The sequence below is a fragment of the Macadamia integrifolia genome, chromosome 9, assembly GCF_013358625.1.
Source record: "Macadamia integrifolia cultivar HAES 741 chromosome 9, SCU_Mint_v3, whole genome shotgun sequence".
Lineage (NCBI taxonomy): Eukaryota > Viridiplantae > Streptophyta > Magnoliopsida > Proteales > Proteaceae > Macadamia > Macadamia integrifolia.
The window spans coordinates 30,769,941-30,793,588 of record NC_056565.1 but is presented as its reverse complement, the minus strand read 5'-3'; the positions used below and the strand labels follow the sequence as shown (position 1 = coordinate 30,793,588).

Here is a 23,648-nt window from a genome sequence, read left to right as displayed (position 1 = left end):
GATCAAATTTTTGGTTTAGGGGTTGAAGTTCAAGTAAGTAGGCTCCTTCAGTAGTCTTCTCTCCCCCCTCTCATTCCCTCTTCTGACTACCATTTCTTTCTTAATTTATGATTTTAATTTCAGTCGTTACATTATTGCTATCCCTTTCCCCCAAGGTTCATGGCTAGTGTATGTGTTGGTTTTGCTTCTCTTAATCATAAAACCATCATTTTATTATTTTTATTTTAATTGTCTCCCTTTCCTTAAAGCCAAGTAAAGTAACCCTTGTAAGAGTGACTCTCTAGTCAAGTAAGAAAGCTCATATTATGATGCATCCCTCGGGCTAAGTAGCAAAACCTACTTGTGAGTCTCTCTCTAGCTTTATCCCCTTTCTTTTACTTTATTTTTATTTCAGCATTTTTTTCCTTTATTATTATTTTTTAATTACGTGGGTTGTTTATTTTCAGTTATTTATTTATTTAATTTTAATTGCGTGGCTTGCGTCTTTAAATTCTTGGATGACGAATGGTTAGGACGTTATTTTAGATACATATGTTTAGCACAATAATTAGAATTAGATCACAACCATTAATCGATTCACTTTCGCATTATTAAAAGAAGTGGTTGTTCTTCCTATGTTCGACCCGTAGCTACACTGATCTGTACGCTTGCGGTTACATTTTAAATCCTAACAGTGATTATCATGTCAATTTTCAAATTGGTCCTGGCTTGAAAACCAAATATGCCCTATGAGACAGATATCGAAGGTCTTATTAACAACAAACGTCTCCCAAACACTCAAGCTTCAATCAAAGAAGCTCATTGGGACTGGGTTCAGATGTCCCAAAACACTAGCACTAGACCTTAATCAAACGAGGCTTTGCTAGTGACTGAATGTGTGTGTGTATTGACTGGAACCTCAGATACTGAATGAGGTAAATACACCACATATAACCTCAATTTTCTATAGGAGGCAAATAAACAAGTGTATACATATAAACAAATGACCATAATGAAAATGCATATATATTCTTGAGAACAATAATAATGCATCATATATATAAAATAAAACTGAAAGTCAAATGCGAACATATTCAGTAAAACTCCTACTAATAAAATTCATCAAAAAGAACTAACAAGTCCTATATTAGTGACATGCTCTTGAAAGGCTTTTGGAGTCAAGCCCTTAGTAAAAGGATCTGCAATCATATTTTCTGTAGCAATTTATTCCATTGCAATCTGTGACTCTTGAACTTTCTCTCTGACCAAAACATACTTAATGTCAATATTGGTGTTTAGAGCCTGAAGTACTTTTATTGTTATGAGAGAAACAAACCGCAGCGGAGTTGTCATAAATATCCTCAATGGTTTAAATATAGAGTCAACAATCTATAGCCTTGAGACAAAATTCCTTAACCATAAAGCTTGAACAGTGGCTTCATAACACGCCACTTACGCTACCTGCATAGTAGAAGAAGCAATGAGTGTCTGCTTGACACTCTTCCAATATATAGCCCTACCTGCCATCATAAAAATATATCCAGAAGTAGACTTGAGGTCATCTAGACATCCAGCAAAATCTACATCAGTGTAACCGACTAGATCTAGTGAATCGGTTCTTCTATAAATAAGCATCCTGCAAATATCTAATGACTTTCTTAGCAGCTACCCAATGCTCTTCACCAGGGTTGCTCAAATGTCTCCAAAGTACACTAATAACATAGGCAATGTCAGGTCGTGTACAAACTTGAGAATACATCAAACTACCAGCAGCAGATGCAAAAAGTATATTATTCATCTGATTGCACTCCAATTCTATCCGTGGACATGGAGACTTGTCAAATTTGTTTCCTTTCACAACTGGAGCCTTACTAGGGGAACATGCTAAAATATTAAACCTTTTTAATACCCTCTCAATACAACATTTTTGAGACAAACCAAGAATGCCACAAGACCTATCACGATGAATCACAATGCCCAAAACATAAGAGGCCTCACCAATATCCTTCTTATCAAAATGACTTAATAATAATCATTTTGTCTCATGTAAAAGATCAACATTATTACTGGCAAGAAGAATATCATCAACATAAAGCACAAGGAAAATGAACTTACTCTTATTGATCTTTAGATAAATACACTGGTCCACAAGATTTTCTTTGAAACCACAAGAAGTAACAACTTCATCAAACTTAAGATACCACTGTCTAGATTCCTGTTCCAAAGTAATATCAAATTCATGTTCTTGTAAATAAACAACATAGTCATCAGATATGGCAGGCCTACGAGTTCTCTCTGATTTTCTTAAGGGAACATCAGCTACAATATGGTCATGAATCTCATCAACAACAGGGGGTGTAGGCTCAGCCACTATAGGTTGCACAGGTTCTTAAGTGGGGACATTCTCTTGTTTAATATGAGGCTATAATACAGTGGACGGCAGCGTCACAGGCATAGGTAAAAGAACACGTTCCTCCTAAAAAACAAAGTTACGTGGTTGAGCAGACTGAAAATCTAAATCATCCTCAAAGAAAACTGCCCGATTTGATTCCACTACTCTAGTAGAGTATAGGACAATAGAATCTATATCATCTTGATCTTTCAAAATAACCAATAAAATGACCACTAATGGTCCTAGGATCAAGCTTCCTCATCTGAGGATTGTAAGGTCTCACCTGTGCAGTACATCCCCATATATGAAAATGAGATAAATTTGGCTTCTCACCAGTCCACAATTCATAGGGAGTTTTGGGAACAGACTTGCCAATCACTTTATTCAAAAAATATATTGCTATTTTCAAAGCATCACCCCATACGAAATCAGGTAAAGTTGAATTACTTATTATGCTTCTCACCATATCCATAAGGGCATAGTTTCGCCTTTCAGTCACCCCATTCTGCTCAGGTGAACTAGGCATAGTGTACTGAGCGTCAATACCACATTCTTGTAAGAATCTGGAATACGATCCAGGGTTACACCCAGTTTCATCATATCTACCATAAAACTCTCCACCTTGATCAAATCTCACACTTTTTATCTTCTTTTCCCTTTTAAGTTCTACCTCTGCTATAAAAACTTTGAAAGCATCTAAAGATTCAAAATTTACTTGAATAAGGTAAATAAAACCAAAAAGGGGAAAAATCATCTATGAAAGTAATAAAATATCTGTATCCACCCATGGTAGTAGGAGTGAATGGATCACAAATATCAGTATGAATCAGCTCCAATGCTTCATCCTTCTTGGTTGCACCTTTCTTTTTAGCTCTAGTGTGTTTCCCCTTAATGCAATCAATACAAATTCTAAAATTTGAAAAATCCAATTGAGGAAGTGTACCATCCTTAATCAATCGTTCTATCCTCTATTTAGAAATATGTCTTAAACGTTTATGCCACAACATAGAAGAATTTTCATCCAATCTAGTACGTTTAGGATTTGTAACCACATAATTTACAATAGAAGAAGTGTTGATATATTTGGAAGAACTAATATCTAAATCAAATTTATAAAGACCATCACATAACAAGGCAGATCCAACCATATGAGAACCAGAATACAAAGTAAGTTTCCCATTGCCAATATTAAAAGTGTAACCACAACTGTCAAGTTTAGATACCAAAACAAGTTTTCATCTAAATGACGACACATAAACCACATCATTCAAATCCAAAACAAAACCAATGGATAAAAGTAATCTAACTACTCCTATGAATTCAACTTTGGTCTTCTCTCCATTCCCCATGTAGATCATCATCTCTCCCTCACTTGGTTTCCTCCTACTTCTTAATTCCTACAAACAATTAATGATATGAATAGTTGCTCCAGTATCAATCCACCACAAATCAGGAAAAACATCTACAAGATTTGATTCAAGACACACTAGAGCTAAAGATGTACCTTTCTTTTCAAGCCATTTCTTATAGCCATAGCAATCTGTCTTCCTATGTCTATCCTTTTTGCAGAAGAAGCAATTTCCCTTAAAAACATTAGTCTTTGGTTTCATATGTTGATTGATTTTCTGTTCTATTTTTCCTGATTTTTCTTGCTTGTTGTCTTTCCAATTTTTCTTGAATTTCTTCTTACCCCCATTATTGGAAACAAAATAATCTGAATTAAAATTTTCCTTTTTCTTTCTTTCCTCTTCCTATACTAATATGGAAGTCATGTCCTCAAGATTCCACTCCAATTTTTGTGTATTATAGGAGGTCTTAAGAGTATCAAACGATGATGGAAGCGATTGCATTATTTGCCACACAAAGAAAGAATCAGATATCTTCACTTCTATCTCTCCCAACATGGTAGCATAATTGGTCATTTTCTTAATGTGATCACGTACTCTAGTTTGTATTAATGGCTATAAGGAAATCCTTAGTTTTTTCTTTCGAAGGCACACTCTTCTTAATGATCTTGTCCATAGTATGCTTCATAACAATCAAGCACAATCTGTTGGACTCCTCCGAATTTTCATAAAGTGCTTTTACAATAGCATCACTCTCAGTTGTGGGCTCGGGAGGCTTATCAATTCTCAGGGCATAATCGAGTCTCATGATTGCAAGAGACACAATAAGAGAGTCTATCCACTCCTCAAAATTGAAACCATTCAGGACTTTAATGGAAGACAATTGGGAAGTCATAGCTGGCAATGATAATTACCAAAATTTTACCAAAACATACAATATGCAATAACCAAAAGCATATCAACATCTCAATAATATAATGAAAACTGACTAATTAGGGCTTATTAATCAGATTTATCCTAGTACCAGTTTTAACAACTGTATGAAAAACACAAACCGAGAAAAGATCCAGCATCATTGGAGTCACACCTGTGGTGGCAAGATTTCCCAACATGCAGTGGAACATGTAAGGCGAGACACCAAAAAACAACACTATATTGTAGATTCCTTCACCAGTGGTGGCAAGACAAGAACCTTCAAAATAGGGACGCTTAAAAAAACGTCACCCTCACACTATCAAGTAAAACCGACCAAACGAAGACTCACTTGTGGTGGTAAGAGCACATCTTTCGTCATATAGCTTTTTTTACTACAATCCATCTGGATGGTCAACAGTAATTCCGCATCTTCAGGAATTAGCCAGCTAAGTGGAAGTCTAATCTCTAAAATTACGAAAACTCTATAGACCTGGATTGTTACTGTATGCCCATTATATTTTTAAGAATTTTTCATCAAAGAATTACTGAATAATAATATGAAAAACAAAAGCACAGAAAATTTTAACTGTCGACATCCATAAGTGTTCTATTGTGACAATTAGAAGCACCACAAGGTATAACATCATAAATAAAATTTCAATGTGAAGGTAAAAGAACTCAAAAAATCGTCTTTATAATGAACCCATTATGGTTGCCACATAGATGGAGATCAAAACCCCATTGAGTAATCTGACATGAGATATAAATAAAAAAAATTTAAGTCAATTCATGCACTTTATTATTGATATGATACGGATCCAAGCAGTCCAATCCAATTTTATTCTCAAGATCGACAAGCAAAGTGTGGTGAGTTCAATTGGTATATATATTTATTATTTATTTATAATAAATATACAACTAGATCCATATAATGTAAAGAAGCCCATTATTATTAAAATAGCAACTTAAAACAGTTTCCCTTTATGTCACATATGTGTACAATTGGAATACTTTTGGTCCTATTAAATTATTTAAATATGTATAGAAAAGCATAATAGTAAACCTGCAACTGAAATGGAATATTTAAATATATTTTGTTTTCATCTTCCCCAAAAGCATAATAATAGACCTGCAACTAAAATGCCCTCTGCTGTCTATGGCTACCAAAAGAAACAAGAAATAAAAAATATATATATATTTATACATATATAAACAAAAAAGAACCCCAACTGCCACCAACCTTCAACACTAGGTAAAAGGAGAATATGAGCACACGATGACCTATGGACGATTAGAAAACTAAAAAAAAAAAAAAAAAAAAAAACATTGGGAAAATGTCACTTTCTGGATCGAAAAATATTTCTTACACAATAGATAGAACATTAAAAAAAAATATGGGTTGGGTTTTGTTCAAACCTTGAGGAGTCTGGTCGGCAAGTGTGTGGGGTTGGTCGACTGAATTCATAGCTTGTAACCAACGTGTTCATAGGCACTTCCAGGAAGAAACCATGTAAAAGGTTTTTCAGCCGTGTGACATGCAAATTTTTTTATGTTATACATACAGCCATGGGAATACAAAGATAACAAAAAAAAAAAAAAAAAAAAAGCCTATCAATCTCTATGAACTTGGCTCTGATACTATTGATAGAAAATAAATGCAGAAACGATTCATGGAGATCGATGAGCATGCATGATAAAAACTACAAATACATGTTTTAGGCATATTTGAATCCATGACTGAAGAATAACAACTCCTCAATGTCTTTACGTATGCTCCTTGCACAACACGATCAATGTTTGTCTGGTCTACCCTCTTTCCCTTTTACTTTAGATCATTCGCCTCACTTAATGAGTTAGTGATAACTATATATAGGGTTAAGGGTAGGGACCAATACTGCAACAAAATTAAGGTTTCCTCCCCATTAAGGAAACAATACCTTAGGTCTACACATAGTAAAAATATTTCATACTATTAAGGTGTGCTAATAGAATCTAATATCTCCATAGAGATCACTTACCAATAATATTGAATTCTTTTTGCTTACTCTGTCTGTAGTCGACACCAGTAAACCGGTTTTGGAAACAAATCTTTGACTATGCTAACCCACCTAATTGGAAATCTTATAATCTTTCTCATTAATTCAGTGATTTGGATTTCATAACGACGCAGGAGAGTTGTTGAGATCTCTCCTCCGTTGGATCAACATCAGTTGGGAATGCATGAAGTGCTCTCAATGGCCACGAGAACGTGCTGAAGTCCACCACCATATTATGCATCTTCTTTGAATCACTCCAGATTTTAGATATCATCTAACCTTTTTCTTTGACTAGTGTAAGACCATAGAGAAGATCTTGGGTTTATTCGCCAATGCTTTTTCTTGTCATCATATAATTTGCATAAATTTAAAAAAAAATCATCACAGATAAGAATGTCATATACTCAACTTGAAATATTGTTAGAAGAGTTAGAAATTCTTGTGGACAATAAAATAGGGAAATGTAGGAATGGCAAGGTCGCAAACTCCTGGATGTAAGGCATGTGTGCTCATTAGGTCCATTGGAGCACATAGGCTCATTTGCATAAGGAGATAAATGCACATCTGCAATCCAATAATTAATATTAAACATAATAGAGATGGCTTGGAGGGGACACAGTACTCTGCCTTAGGAAGCGAGGTCCCATGATCAAACATTCTCCATTGCACCTAATTTCTTGGGGCCACCGCATGAGAGTTTCCATCTCGGACTGACCCGGTCATGTGTAAGCGGTATTGCAGTGACCCCAGGGACTAGTCGGATCAAAGATTCGGACACCCTAGTTATCAAAAAAAAAATGTTAACCACCTAATATATATATGGCTCTGATACCACGATGGGTGAATCAATATACTGATGGGTGAATCAATATATGGCTCTGATACCATATAACATGATCGATCTACACCAAAATCTAGGGAAATAGGGTTCTCTTGGTTCCATATGGTAAGAAGAACGAGACCAGTACAATACCGTACTCTGATCCAGCAAGGAGACTAACACTAACATAGGTGCGATACGTTACTTAGAACTAATTCATGCAGAATTAAAATAAACAAATAAAAGAAGCAAGATTATGAACTCAAAATAAGAACAAAAAATAAAAGCTGCTTAACCGGATCTATTTTTCATAATCAAAAGGCACGACTGTAGGCTTTGATCTGAAGATAGAACAAGAAGCGAGCTATATGTAAGATAAAATGCAGAAAATAATAATGCAATTTAAAAATAAACTTTACTAATATTTGGAGATCTTTGTTACAAAGGCTTTGGGTAGGCTTAGGTTGGAGGATTTGAGAAGAAGAAGGATGTGTTGATCTTAGTGGAAACTTTGGAGTTTGCTGGTGCTAACCTTTGAGGCGATTGATCTTGGGAGGGATGATCGGACTTTGGAGATGGTTGGAGACCGGCAGAGCACTTGGAAGTCCGACGGAGCTTGAAGATCTTAAAGAACTCAGAGGGGCGATCCTTCGGGAGCTTCTCTCTCTTAATTCTAATTTTGGGAGGAAATTTTCAAGTGCCTTATGAGGAGGGGAAGTGTCTCTTTTATAGATCAAGAGAGCACAATTATATTTCATTTGAGTTTGTGATACATTTGGGTTTCATTTGTTACTGTACAAAATTACAGTGAAATTTTGGTACTGTGCACTTGAATTTGGATTTGGCACTACTGTTGGCGCCGAAAGTTGGAGTTGATTTTGATCTTTGATTTGAAATCTTCAATGATCATACCATGGCATTCCATGTGTCAAGGACACTGTTTTCTGCATTGGTTAGATCAAGAGGAGAATACCATATTTAACTGAGCCTGGTATTGGCCTAACTGTCCATTAACCTGGGACAGTAGTAGTACCACCTTTCCTCATAGAGGTTTTCCATGGTTATTTGACTAGGTGAGTTAGCGACATCACCAGTCGACTAGTTTAGACCTGTCCTAACAGACGTTAAGGACCAAATTATCCTTTGGTCGAAGACTTTGATTTTGAGGTGGCCCGATGGGATTTTCGCGAGGTCACAGTCTTAAATTTGCTTGAGGATGATGCTTTGGAGCTGGAGAGTTCATCTTCGGGGTCATCATCTTTGTAGGGGTTTTGAGCCATTTGCTGGCTGTGACAGTGAGCTAGCATGGATCCTTTTATGGAGCCAAGATAGTACGCACCATCACTGGAGCCTTCTTCTTCGGAGTCAGATCCTAGTTCAGCAAGGTGGGCCAGTAAAACCTCTTTTTCACTTTTGATGCTAGATTTTGAAGATGCGAGAAGGGCCGGAACTGGTTTGAGGCCCGTAAGACTTTGAATCAGTGCCGTCTTTTCGTATTTGGAGACGTCACAATTATCCCACCATTTGGCATTGAAGATCCGACAAAGAACCACGGCAACCCAGTCAGGGATATGGTAATCATAAATCTCATACTCCCAGAATAAAATCCATGCCAAATGGCAGTGAAGGAAAAATCGGAGAAGATCTAGTTGGTGGGGATTCTGTGAGGAATGTTTACAGAAGGTTTGGTAGGAATCTTGAATTTGTGGTGGGAGGATATCTAGCATAGGACTATATTGATCCCACCATCGAGGGAATCAGAGAGGTATTTGGTTATTGAATTTATAATCAAAACAAAAGAACCATGAGTGTCGGTTAATTCTAACTTGAAAGCAGAAATTTTGAACCACGCTTCTTGATAATCGTAGTAGGTATAACCAGGGGGGTTATAGGTATTTGAAAAATTTTTTGTAGTGAGAGGGTTATTGCCCCAATCTTGGAGGCTAAGAATTTTGCATATGGTTATAGTTGTATGAGTAACCAAAGATTTGTTGTTTCTGTCAAAATTGAGTTTTAGTCTGACAGAGTCAGTATCTACAAGGATATACTCATAGAATTCTTGAGATTTTGCTGTTGAGAGAGAATGGAAATGCCATCCTTGAAAGAAAATTCGTTGAGCTATACTGATGGGTGAATCAATATAGTTTTGGAGAGATTTTTCAATAGTAAAGAGGTCTTCTTTGAAGGATTTTTCACGGTATTGACTTTTAATTTTGGAGCCTTGAGCTGTTTGGAGGGGTTTAGTTTGGGTTGTTTGAAGGCTGGAGCTTACTTTGTTTGAGGTTAAAAGGGGGCCAGTGGCCTAAGAGAGGATCACGACATGGGAGTAGGATTTGTTTGTAGGAGCTAACTGGGTTTGGCTCTTGATGACAATTTGGTTTGGGGGGGCGGCAGAAGCACCGTAGATGGATTTAGATTTGATAAGAGAGTTTAAGGAAGTGGACTCCTTAGGGGGAGCCATCCTGAGGAGGCTGATTTGTGGAGTCTGGCCCTGTAGGAATTCACTGGTAAGAAAGTCAGGGATAGAGTTGGATTCTCCTTTAATATAATCAATTTGAAATTCAAAGATTGAAAGTAAAGCTTGCCATCGGGAAAAAATTTGTTTGGATGTAAGGTTTGAAACATCATTTTGTAAAATAAATTTAACTGCGCTGTAATCAACACAGACTAAAAAAGGTTTATTTAATAATGCATTTTAAAATTTTTGTATGCAAAGGACAATGGATAAGATTTCTTTTTTGATAGTACTATAATTTTTTTGAGCAGAATTCCAGATACCTGAAGTAAATTGGACCAATTGCTCTTTGTCATTATTTGGTAGTTTTTGTTTGAGAATTCCTCTATATCCAATATCAGAGGCGTCAGTTTCAACTATTTTGAAAGCCTCAAGGTTTGAAATAAACATACAAGGAATTTCTTTGACCAATCTTTTGATGGTTTGAACGACAGTGGTTTGGGCTGAAGACCAAGGGGTCAGATTCTTTTTGAGTCGAAGATATAAAGGTTCGGCAATCTTACTAATTTGGGGAAGGAAGTCACAAACGTAGTTTAGACTTCTGAGAAATCTTTGTAGTTGAGCTTTATCTAAAATTTGATCTAAAAATTTATCTCCAAAGGCAATGGCACGATCGATAGGGGTTAGGGTGCTCTTTTAGATCAAGTGTCCTAAAAATTGAACTTTGGTTAATAAAAATTCCATTTTTTGTTTGGAGAGGACCAGGCCATTTGATTTAATTATTTGGTAGAAAGTTCTTAAGTGTTTGAAATGTTGTTCTATTGAATCAGAAAAGACTAGAACATCATCAATATAGACAATTGTAAATTGTCCATAAGAATTGAAGATATCATTCATAATCTTTTGAAATTCACTAAGGGCATTTTTAAGGCCGAAAGGCATGACATTCCATTCATAGAGGCCGAAGGGGGTAGTAAAGGCAGTTTTATATCGATCCTCATTATGAATTTGGATCTGCCAGAACCCAGATTTCATATTGAATTTTGAAAAGATTTTTACCTGGTAAATCCGTTGTAAAAGGTCCTTTTGGTTTGGGATAGGATATCGAACCCATTGAAGAGCATCGTTGAGTAATTTGTAATTGAAAACTAACCTAGGAGTCCACGTTCAATTTTAGCTGTCTTGTTAACATAAAAAGCCGTACAACTCCAGGGAGAAGTACTAGGCCGAACGAGTTTTTTGGCCAGGAGGTCATTAATTTCAATTTTGCATGTTTCTAAAAGTGTTTGGTTCATTTGAGCGGGTCAGGCTTTAGTAGGGATTTGGAGGTCAAAAAAGCCCGGAGCATAAGGAAGGGTTACCATATACTGTTTGCGACGCCAGAAAGCATCAGGAACGTCAGAGCAGAGGTTAAGTTCGAATTTAGACCAAACTTGGTTAATTTGATGAATGATTTTGGGATTCTTAAGTTGTTTAGAGATTCTTTGACGGAGAATATCTGTCTTAAGAAAATTTAATTGTTTAGTTTTGTTATTATTTTGGTTAATAGGGGTTTGAGCTTGTAAGAAAGGGAAAACAATTTTCTGACCTTGGAATTTTGTCGTAATACCATCTTGGGTTATTTTGAAAGGTTTAATTTTTTCTAAAAAAGATTGGCCAAGAATTATGGTTCGATCGAGATCTTTTGCTAAAATAAAAGTCTGGGGAAGGCAAAGGCCACCATTACAGACATGGGTATTTGAAAGTTTATACTGGACATTCAATCCAGTCCCATTAGCAATATTGAGGCATTGGGTTGTTCGTTCATAGAACTGGGTTGGAATAGCACCTTCGTTGATGCAATTGAGCTGAGCTCCAGAATCAACAAGGACAATGGCCGAGAATTTGAAAGATGCATTAATCACCAGAGTTATGTGGATATACCAGTTTTGGTAAGTAATGGTAGCCACAAAACCAGAAGGGGATTCAGGATTATATGAATTCTGAGTTGCAAAAGGATTTACCAAAGGTTCATTTGGAATTAGTTCAATGTTTGATGTAGAGGCCTATTGGTTATGTTGCTGATTAAGAAGGGATAATTGTCGTTTGATATTTCTAATTTCATACTACAGATTTGCAGTAGTTGTTTCAAGAGTTTTGATTCGACTGAAGTGGTCGGGAGTAGAGAGTTTTGATATTTTTTCAAACTTTTGCATAATCTATTGAAGATTATAAGGTTGAGGAGTACTTTGTGCAGAGATATTTTGTTTAAGGTGTTCAAGATAGACCTTCTTTTGTTCTGGGTCTGTCAGGTTGTCAATAAATTCAAAAATGTTTGATTGGGGAGATGTTCGAAGCATTCGGACAGAATTTGGGGCACAGTCTTCACAACTTAACCCAATAATGCAGGACTCACAAACACAAGCCTGAAAATTCCCATTATCAGATGTGCTGGAAGTCAAGTGCTTAGAGGCTTGGATATGGTTAAGTTTGTGAGTTTCTTCATCAGAAGATGAGGAAGAGGTATCTTGGAATAAGGCAAGGATTTGAGTTTTATCATGCTCAGATATTTGTAGAGAATTGATTCTTTTGGAATCTCAACAATACTTGGCAATGTGGCCAGGTTTACCACATTTAAAGCATCCTTGAGAATCAGGGTTTTGTTTAAAATCTCTTTGATTTTTAGGTGCCTTGAAAGGTTTTTTGTATTTGTTATATTCTGGTTTTGAATAAGACTTTTGATAAAATTATAGAGTAGTGAAAGGTTTGCGAGAAATATACTTCTTTGATTTGTAAAAATCCTTATAATATTTGCGAGACGATTTATGTTTGTGTTTTGTTGGAGGTCTAAGGGGGGCAAAACCGAACTGTTCACAAAAACCTCTTAATTCTCGTTTATAAAATTTGTTTTCTTTATTAATTTGTTTTCTTAACCTAATATCAGTACAAAGGAACCTTCTTCATGAATTAAGTTAATTATTTGACCGTAAGTCATTTGTTCGTATGGGATAATCCCATCATTTTCTTTGCGAAGTCTTTGTTTAATTTTTTCAGAAAAAAGGTTGGAAGACCTGTAAGGAACTTCTCTTTCCAACAGGGAAGATTAACATCTACTCTAGTAAGGACTTTGGTCAGGAAAATGTCTTTGTACTATTTGAAATCATGAAGTTTTTTATATCTAAGGTTTGATAGTTGTTCGGCAGTTCTGTCTTTGAGACGAGAAGGATTACCTAAGAAGTAATTGGCTATGCTGAAAATAAGGGTATTTATAGCATCTTCTATAGGTTCACCTATGTTATTGAGAAGGGTCCCATCAGGAGAAGTTTGGATTGCAATTAAAATTTCTGTTTTTTGGTCGTCAATCAGGACATAATCCCACCAACCTTTGAGTTGGCCAGTAAAGCCGGAAATAAGTAAAGTAGCAACTGCACTGTCTTCAGTATTCTAGATACGATGTGCATTGCTACCCATAGTCATTTCCTGTAATTTGTTCATGAGATTATGTTCGGACAAACCATCTATGTTCCATTCATAGATGATGCCACTTTGGTAGGAAGCCTGGGGAGCTTTTCCTCTATCTTCGATTTGAAGGTCAAGGAAGGCCGGATGTTTAGTAGAACTTTGACCAATTTGGTTGATTTGAGGGAAGACATCAGATTCATTTTCTGAATCGGAGGAAGAGTCAGAAGAATATCCCTTAATGGTGAGGACGCCGCGATTAACTGACTCAGCAGTAGATTGGTTTGGCAAAGGTGTTTGTGGAGCCTCTAAGGTTGTGAGACGATGGTTTATTTGGTCAAGTATATAGGATTTATTCAGTAACTTTTGTTGTTGTCTTAGAATATTATAAGGTTTGAAAAGCGGGATTGAAGAAGGAACCGGGGCCGGAATCATAGATGATGAGGCAACTGGTTTAGGTTGAACAAGGCATTCAACTCGGGAGAGTTGATCGCCGATGGATTGAAGACTCAAATTTGTAAAGTTTAATTGTTCGATTTGTTTTCTATTTGGGTCATCTGGTTCGGAAACTTTGAGTAGAGAAGCGACTATTTCGGTATTTTTAAAGATATATTTAATGCTTTCCACTGGGGGATGGATAGCAGTAGTAGTTGGACCGGTGCTAAGGGTCCAAGATTTATGGGTAGCAGTTTGAATACATATTTGGTTATGCCAGGGGTAGTCTATAGTGTTATCCTGGGCATAAATATCAAAGTAAGTAAAAAAGAAAACATTTGTTTTAAGGTTTGTCATGAAATTATACCAATTTGTTCTGATTTGGGCTTGTTGTTCAAGATTAAAAGTTTTGAAGAACTAATCACATTTGTGTTTATTTTTGGGTGATTCAAAATCGGTTATGAGAAATGGTTTATAAATTTGATATTCATCATTAGTTTGTAGCCTATAAACTCTTGGGTCACACTATGGCGGAGCCACCTCAGATGGAGTCAGAGAATGAGGTTTGTTTTGTTCAGTTTGCTGTTGTTCAGGCTGAGAAGAATCAGTACAGATGATGTATTATCATAAGTGCCATGGATAACATTATGACCTGAGTGTATTCCAGAAAGGTTTGAAATGGGGGGCGGAGTCCTGAGAGGAGGAATCCAATAAAAGGAATCAGAGGAGGTCGAAGCATCCGAGCACAACCTATGGGAATTTTGGTAGATGGAAGGTGGAGGTTGTCTATTGAACCTAAGAGTAACCAAACCATCTAAGTTTTGGAAAATAGACTAAATATTGGTATTTGAAACTTGATGAGGAATAGCAGTCGTTTACAGCTACCATTCAGTAGGGAAAGAGATGTCTTTCCTCTAAACCAGTTTGGGGTAAACTATTTGACCCTGAAGACAATTTGTCTCAAGGTAGAGGGTTTGTTCTTTAGGAGAGCATTTGAGAGCTCTGGGTTTGACAGTTTTCATAGCTTTATATTTGATACGGTGGATGATGGAAATGGGAACAGACCCATACATCATCTTATACCCGTGGGTTTTGAGTTTGATTTTTAAAGAATGAAGGATATTTGGATCCTCTAAGGCTATAGACATATTTGGGTACACGTTGAAATGGACAGGGCCATAATAGAGGCTAGTTTCAATAGCTCCCAGAAGGGAATCATTGAAATCAAGAAATCTTTGATCACGAAGGGCTAACAGAATGGATGTGTTAAGGCCTTCATGATGGAATGGTTTGATGGCCACCTGGACGAGAGCAACATGGACATAATTGAATTTGTGTTTTTGGTAAAGGTCTTGTAAAGACCTGGGGTCGAAAAGGGTGATCTCTTTTGTTTCTGGGGTGAAGTTGATTGTTTGTTCAATAGTTTTGATTGTTTCAAAGGAAAGCCAATCTTTTTCATAAACTTCTCTTTGAGAGATCTTAGGCATGTCTTAGATCTGTTATTGTTTATCATAATGAAGCACATTAGAACTTGTGCTTGCCTCACTTGCCGATCTCATTGACATGGAGCGGGATAGACGACTCATGTTTTGAGGAATCCTTAAGCTTGGGGTAACATCTTAGATCTATTCATTTGACAAGATATTTTCAACTTAATTTGGGCACAAACGTGGTCTTACACTCTCTTCTGCCACTCCTCCCAAAAGTCCAAAGGCTTATACACCGTCAAAACTAAAAATAAAACGGTTACATAAAAGAAAAGAAATCTGCAAAGTAAAACTACCTTTACTACCCCCTTTGGCCTCTATGAATGGAATGTCATGCCATTCGGCCTTAAAAATTCCCCTAGTGAATTTCAAAAGATTATGAATAATATCTTTAATTCTTATGGACAATTTACAATTGTCCACATTGATGATGTTCTAGTCTTTTCTGATTCAATAGAACAACATTTCAAACACTTAAGAACTTTCTACCAAATAATTAAATCAAATGGCCTGGTCCTCTCCAAACGAAAAATGAAAATTTTCTTAACCAAAGTCCGATTTTTAGGACACTTGATCGAAAAGGGCACCCTAACCCCTATTGATCGTGGCATTGCCTTTGGAGATAAATTTCTAGATCAAATTTTAGATAAAACTCAACTGCAAAGATTCCTCAGAAGTCTAACTTACGTTTGTGACTTCCTTCCCCAAATTAGTAAGATTGCCGAACCTTTATATCTTCGGCTCAAAAAGAATCCGACCCCTTGGTCTTCGGCCCAAACCCCTACCGTTCAAACCATCAAAAGATTGATCAAAGAAATTCCTTGTATGTTTATTCCAAACCTTGAGGCTTTCAAAATAGTTGAAATTGACACCTCTGATATTGGATATGGAGGAATTCTCAAACAAAAACTACCAAATAATGACAAAGAGCAATTGGTCCAATTTACTTTAGGTATCTGAAATTCTGCTCAAAAAAATTATAGTACTATCAAAAAAGAAATCTTATCCATTGTCCTTTGCATACAAAAATTTCAAATGCATTATTAAATAAACCATTTTTAATCCGTATTGATTGCAACGCAGCTAAATTTGTTTTACAAAATGATGTTTTAAACCTTGCATCCAAACATATTTTTGCCCGATGGGGCAGGCTTTACTTTCAATCTTTGAATTTCAAATTGATTATATTAAAGGAGAATCCAACTCTGTCCCTGACTTTCTTATCCGTGAATTACTACATGAAGATACAGACTATCCCTGGCATATATATATATATATATATATATATAGATATGTAAGAGATGGGGTTTGGTTTAGTATGAAGATAAACCACCTGATTCTTATGAGATGATAAAAAAATATGAAGTAATCATTAAAACGCTAAAGAACCAGTTGTGATCCTATTCAGGAATCATAGTGGAAAAGAAGAGCATAATCAAATCCAAGACCGAATAGCTAGTGAGGAAATCTGTTTTCAACCCCAATGGTCCAGCAGTCCATAACCATTTGGAAAAGTGGCATGAGAGAAAAACATGCTAAGTGGTTCCCCTTTGAGTGTTACAGAACCCACATGTGATGTTAATGTTCATTCATTTTCCAATAGTGTCTTTAACGAGAAGGCTATCAAGTAGAAGCCTTCGGAAGAAAACTTTAAATTTTGGGTGGATACATTTTTTTTTTTTTTTTTAGTTTCCAGAAAAATGTCCACCATTTCGAATAAGAGGAAGAGCAGGTGCAGCTACTAAATAGACCAATAGGGTTAGTAGCACTATTATTTGAAATGGATTTAGCTGCAATTTTGGTGGTTAAGAGGCCTTGTTTAGAATAAGTGAACCACCATTGATCATCTATAGGTGAGGGAGACAAAGTAATTATTTTGCTAACAATTGGAAGAGGGAGACAAAAAGGTAAAAGATTAATATTCCACAAATTACCAATAAAAAAATCACTTACCCTTAGAAGTAAGTCCCGTCTAGGCAGAAACTCATGGGTTACAAAATTGGGAAATGAAGGGATCCAGGATCCTTCCAAAACAATGTCTGTTGACAATTCCCAATTCTTCTATAAACAAAATTTTTTAAAAGAGGAAAGTTGATATCAATATTGTTCCAAGTGAGAGATCACCTTTTAGTCAGAATTGAGAGGTCAAAGAGAGATTTAGAGTGAAAATATTTAACTTTTGGCACCTGTGCCTGGAGAGTTGAGTCATTAGTGAGTAATCTCCACCCAATTCTTCATATAAACATTTAATAAAGTTATTCTCCTCTCTTTTTCTCCCCGAATCATATTCAAAATGATGGGACTTTAAAGAAAAGAAGGGTGAGGTAGGATAAATGGCTTGCCACCGAGGTAGATAAATTTCTTTAATTCATTGATGGTGTTTGCCTAGTTTCCACTAAACAGTTGCGGTTTCACGGTTTTGATCGCTATTTATTTCATACGATTTCTAAACGGTTATCAATCGACTTGCTAGTTTATTCGCATGCTTACTAAAATTTGCTTTTATTGATAAAAAACTAATCCTCAGGGAGACTAGTGGAGCAACTCACCGTCATAGTCTTCACTTAAATTGTAGATGCACAGATGGGGAATCGAACTTGGAGTGCATATGAGAGTTGAACCTAAAACAATTGAAATACTTTAAGGGCCCAATCGGGTTCAAACCGGTGACCTCTTGATCTGCAGTCAAATGCGCTACCACTGAGCTATGGACCCATTGGTAACTACATAATAAAAGTAAATTATTGAATAGACTGTTGGACAACCTCTATGGTCCTTAATTCTTCCCTAAATTAAACCATTATGTTTCGTTAAAATAACCAAATATTTTATCGTTATACAGGTTAATTGGATTGGTTTTGACTGTTAAAACGGTTAGATTTTCACGGTGTCAATTCAGTTTAAAACCAACGGTTTAAATGGTTAAAACCGACCCAACCCTTTAACTATTTGGTCTTAAACTTGAAACCAAAACCGAACCATTTACTATACAATTTTACGATTTCAGTGTAAATGACTTGGTTTGATTTTGATAAACAATTTCAATTTCAAATTCACATCCTTACCCACTTATTCCAACCCACTATTTTCCTCAAACAAAAAGAGCTTAAAGCATTCCACTCAAAGTGAACACAATAAGAAAAGGATACACTAATTCCTAGGATTATTATTACTCCCACCACTATTGCATGAAGTGAATAATAACCCCAACTATTCCTTGATATCCTCTGCACGTCATCCAAACCCCTCGGTTAAGGGACCTTCCACGACCGTGGGTGAAGGAAAACTCGATCTTACCACTGAAGGCCTCGAACAAAAACTAGGATATAAGAGGAAGATGGTTAATTTTCAATTGACAAAGTTAGTGTCTTGTCAATACATAAAACTGTTCCATGATACAACTCCTATGGGACGTCGAAAATAGAAGAGCATACAGTGGTGAGAAAATCTTAGTTAGGCATGTTGCCTAATTCCAAATCCAACATCTCAACAACAATAAGGCAAGTGGTCCCATACATCAAAACCTAACAACCCCATGAAATGTCAACAATCAACTAATGAGTTCCCTCAGGTTTATGAAGATGAATAAATCTTACAAGATTTTTTTTTTTGGGAAGGGGTGGGGTGGGGTGGGGGGGGTGGTGGGGGGTGCGGGGGTGTGTTGGGGGTTTTGAGGGTTGATTGGGGAATTGCTTGTGGCAAAGGTTGAGGTAAAAAGTAAAACTTTGTCTTCAACAGGAAAGTTTTCATACCCAAACCTGTGGCCAAGTAGGAAATAAATGTATCCACACACAATGTCTCTAGTTATCTTTCTTCATAAAAAATATAAGGTTATTTCATTTCATTAAAAAAAAAAAAAAACAAAACAAAAACAAAAACCGAGGCCATGTAGGTGTATTAGTATCAAAAAACTCCATTATGTAAAAGCAAAGACATTGAGTATGAATATGAACTCTCCATCATTATTTAGGAGACAAACTAACTTTTTTTCAAAAAAAATTGATGATGTATTCAAATCACCGAAATGATGCTCTCCGGGTTTTCAAATTGTTTTTGTTGATAGGTATATGTCTCTGTTCTCTTCAGATGGATAGATTTATCTGGAAGACATATCCTGCGTCTGCAAAGTGAGATTTCACCAGGGCAAGCGCCTTTGAGCGGTGAGAAATCTTGTTCTTTTCTTCCTTGGGCATTTCTGCATAGCTGCCATGCAACAGTTGATGTAACATCACATAGATAGTTTGACCAACTATAATTAAAAGAGACAAAATAGCAAACAATAAAATGGGACTCAAGAGGATGGATTTACGTTTGCTCATAGCCATCGGGTTGAAAGATGGGATCCCAGCCAAAATCATTGGGCCCTCTTGGAAGCACTATTTTTCCCTAACATATCAGCCACAAGCTACAGATCAGCAAAACCTATGCAACTCAGGGAAGTTACACTGAATGTGATTAAATCTAATCCATCAATTCCCTTTAATGGTATTGTCAATACCAGATTTTATCACTGTCAGGTATACTAATCCAGTGTAACAGAAAATTAGAATCTTGAACACAACAGGATCTAACTGATACAGATTTGAACTTTAATAAAGTTTAACATGCAGATAAAGCGCCAGGAATCCAGAATAAAGTCATAGACAATAAGTGTAATTAGAATATTCTCTAGGCCATACAAGGGAGAATTGAAAATTACGCAGGGCAACATTTATACTTCTGCTATAAAGTGAAAAACCTGGCTTTGTCAAGCTGAATAGAGACACTCAATAGGGACCAAAGTGAAAATCATCAAAACAGAAACTCCGGACGAAATCAACTTCCAATGCTAATCATGCACAATGTTACTGAATGTGTAACAGGAATATCAAGTGTTCAAGGACTTCCAGGCAAGGGCATGGTGATTTCCATAATTTTGACATGGAATACTAACATTAAATTTGTTAGGACCTGTCTAATTGTTGCCACCTGAATGGAATCATTCATTTAATATGCCCATAGGATCTGTATTCAAGCAGTTATACTTCAAAACAGATCCATCTTGAGTGACATTGGGTTGCTAAATAAAGAATAAAATCATTTTAGGTTTTTAAAAATGTCATGTAATCATATTGCAAACCAAAAGGACGCCATTTCTTTGCATGAAATAATCAAGCACTGCCTTATGAAGTAAATACAGTTAAAAGTTACAAAGTGAGGAAGGCTCAATAGTTTACCACCCCCACCAGGGAAAAAAATCTTAAAAACAGATCCCGTTGTTTAGGTACACTCATTAATATTGGCAATGACTTGTAAATAATTTTAACAAAGAAACTTTCTGAAATGATCATTTCAAAAGAAAAATAACACAAAATAGAATGATACTTATTCTGATGGAGCAAAGTCAAAGCATATCCACCCGGTTTTGTTGCCTCAATTATCACAAGAAACTACCTGGCCTAGAATTAAGTCCCAGTGAACATTAAATATTTTACATGGAACCTAAGGCAACATTTGGCATCTTTTTGCTTTTCTAAATCCAGAATGAAGACAAGAAATATTTTTGGTTTCTTTTGTTTATTGATTCTCCTCTTTTTCCACTCCAACCCAGTAGTGCAAAAATCAACTGGCTTTGTAAGCACCACTCCACCTCCCACTGGAGTGTGCATAATTTTATTCTACAAACAAGATTTCAGCATCTCGAGGGGGGGACAACAAGGAAATTCAAATGCCAGATTCAGCTTCAAGGTCCTTTAGGCTGCAATTTTATAAAAGACAAACAGAGGCCATCATCCAAAATATATTCTACAACAGTTATTTATTAGATTATAGAGTATTGGAAGATATAAAAAAGGTTTAGTGAAACAGAATGGAGAATTGCTGATAAATGTACGTCAAAATAAATCAATCCAACTCATTCCCTTTCTTGCTACAGACCGTTCAGTTTAAATTGCTTATTGGACAGCTAATCAGTCCCCGGAAGCATGTCATTGGGGACTAAATTAAATGCATTTGCTTATTATGCGGCCTCTATTATCTCAGGATGAGAAGAAAGCTTATAGAATAGAAAAGCATACCGAAGTTTTTCCAACAAAAGTAAGTGGTTCCACATTTGGCCCAAGAGCGAGGGAAAATATACACATAGCGTAGGCTGATTTATCCTCATAAGCCATCAATAAATTATTCAGACCTACAAAGTGGAATGATCAAGAATAAGAAAAAAGAGGAAAAAAGGATAACGCATTTCCTAAAAAAAGAAGAAAGTCAAACTACAACCTTCATGGCCAATCTTCTGTAGGAACCACTTGCTGGTTGATTTGATATAAACAACCAATCATCAGAGGCATAAAACAACATAAATGTGTCAGGATTACAATGTAATCAAGTATTATAAAATTGAAGATAATACAAAAAATTATGTCCTCAGTGCAGTAATTTGAAAAACTCTCGACTATTTACAGCTTTGCAGGAAGAACAGAATAGCATCTGCTTATCCCAACATCTCATGAGATACTTCAGGCAGGATTTTGTGAAAACCTCTGTTCCTGAGTGATGAAATGGCAGGGCTCAACACCATGAACCACCAGATGAAGACTAAGCATGAAGTGAAGAGAACTGTGCCAAGATGAGATCTCAGACATTCTTCTGAAGAAAATCCTCTAAAACTAATCTAGCTTATGTTCAATCTTCATATCATACTGGCAAGAAGAGATATTCCTAGAAATTATCCTATCTAACCACAATTACCACTCCAGCCTTGTATAATCCCACCCTTCCATTATATCATGCTTCCAAGAGGAGAACTCCAGGGGGGAAAAGTCAAAAGGAATCGCCATTTCCTTTGTGCATTTTAATTAGCACCATTTGGAAATAAGAACACAAGTGCTCCTTCCACTAACAAGTGAAAAGGACCACCCCCCCCTCCCCCCTGGGGTGCCCCTGCCAATCATCTTCTTCACCCGAAACCATTTTCTTCATTGTGTACTGCTGCAAAAAGGGTGAGCTCTAAGCTTTGTCTAACATTGAAAATTCTTCACTAGTCTGACTGGTAATTATATAAGACTCAATGCCACAATTCTCCCAGAATACCCCATTGTGTCGGATTTCAAATTGGAAACCAAAATTCAATCAGGGGTTTGTTACCAGACTCTATAGCAGATCATTTTTGAGAGGCAAATTGAAATATATGCATAATGTCCAACCATTTATTGAGATTGATCAATTTCACATTACTGCATTTCCTACTTTCTGTTATATCTCTACAATATTTATTAAAATAGTCAATGAAGCAAGGATTAGAATTCGCTAAAAAGAAGTAGTGCACAGTCTAGGAAAACATCACCTTGGTCGAGGAACGAAACAAGACTGATTGGAAGGAAACTTACATGTAAGGACCTGCAATAGATTTTGAAATATCCTCAATGGGGCTAAAATCAAAAAGGGTAAACAAAAATCGGTGGACAATATTCATTTACATAAACAAACAAGATTTGGTTCAGTGTGTTACCTGGGAGACCCTTGAGGGCATTAAAACAGAGGCAAGTGTCTTCAACCAGCACAGTCCCTTGTACCTTTCGCCACAGAAAATTAGAAGAAATCATAAGACTTAGAACAGGTTAGAAAACCGATCAACAGCTAACAAATAAATTGATGAAGATGAATTTCGAGAAGAAAAAACAGAAAAGAATGAAACACCTCTTTTGCAGCCAGTCGAGCCTTTTCTTTGGAGATTTCTTCAGGCTCTCCCTGTAATTCTGGCACTGCATCGAAGCATACAAGAAAGTATATTAGCAGTGTTTGCATTTGTAGCGTGTCTGTGCGTTTGAGAGAGAGAGAGAGAGAGAGAGAGAGAGAGATGAGTTAATTACGGTCGAGCTTGAGGGACTGAAAGGGTATGGAGTTGCCCAGAATGGATTTCACTTCCTCCAGCTTCTTTGCGTTTCCGGTGACGAAGGTTATCGGACGCGTCAATACGGCACCTGATGCCGCTGCCGTCCTCGCCGCCATCTCTCTCGTCGAGAGAGAGAGAGAGAGAATTTTGTTTCCCTAAAAACGGCCCGGGGGGGCGATTGTTTTTTGTAGTAGGTTTTCATAAAACAAAAAAAAAAAATCCTTTGGAGGAGTTCAATTCTTTTGCATGTGCGAGGGTCAATGAGAGTGCATGAGGAACCATTTCAATAGGTGTCATCTTAAAATAATAAAAAAAAATCACATCCCTATGTGTCGGGATGCATTACCCCACAAAAATCATTTTCTAAAAAAAAGAATACACACTGCTAAGGTCTATTGACATCTCACCAACCAAGCCAATTTGTGGGGTGGGTGCCAACATCTATCCCATTTACTGTTATTTATGTTATTTAAAG

General features: G+C 36.4%; 1 protein-coding gene and 1 non-coding gene across 2 annotated transcripts; both read right to left on the bottom strand.

Moving 5' to 3' along the window:
• Positions 1-17,946: 17,946 nt before the first annotated feature.
• On the bottom strand, positions 17,947-18,018 carry TRNAC-GCA. The gene has a single exon. It is a non-coding gene; the product is annotated as a tRNA-Cys (tRNA).
• A 1,180-nt stretch (positions 18,019-19,198) lies between these two features.
• LOC122088146 (inosine triphosphate pyrophosphatase) lies at positions 19,199-23,361 on the bottom strand. Its single transcript, XM_042657308.1, has 8 exons — positions 23,151-23,361; positions 22,978-23,042; positions 22,790-22,853; positions 22,668-22,677; positions 21,559-21,590; positions 21,360-21,472; positions 19,613-19,689; positions 19,199-19,506 (listed from the first exon to the last, which is right to left on the bottom strand). The coding sequence occupies exons 1-8, from the start codon at positions 23,287-23,289 to the stop codon at positions 19,386-19,388; spliced, it is 621 nt and encodes a 206-aa protein (XP_042513242.1). The 5' UTR covers positions 23,290-23,361; the 3' UTR covers positions 19,199-19,385.
• Between the last annotated feature and the right edge of the window lie 287 nt (positions 23,362-23,648).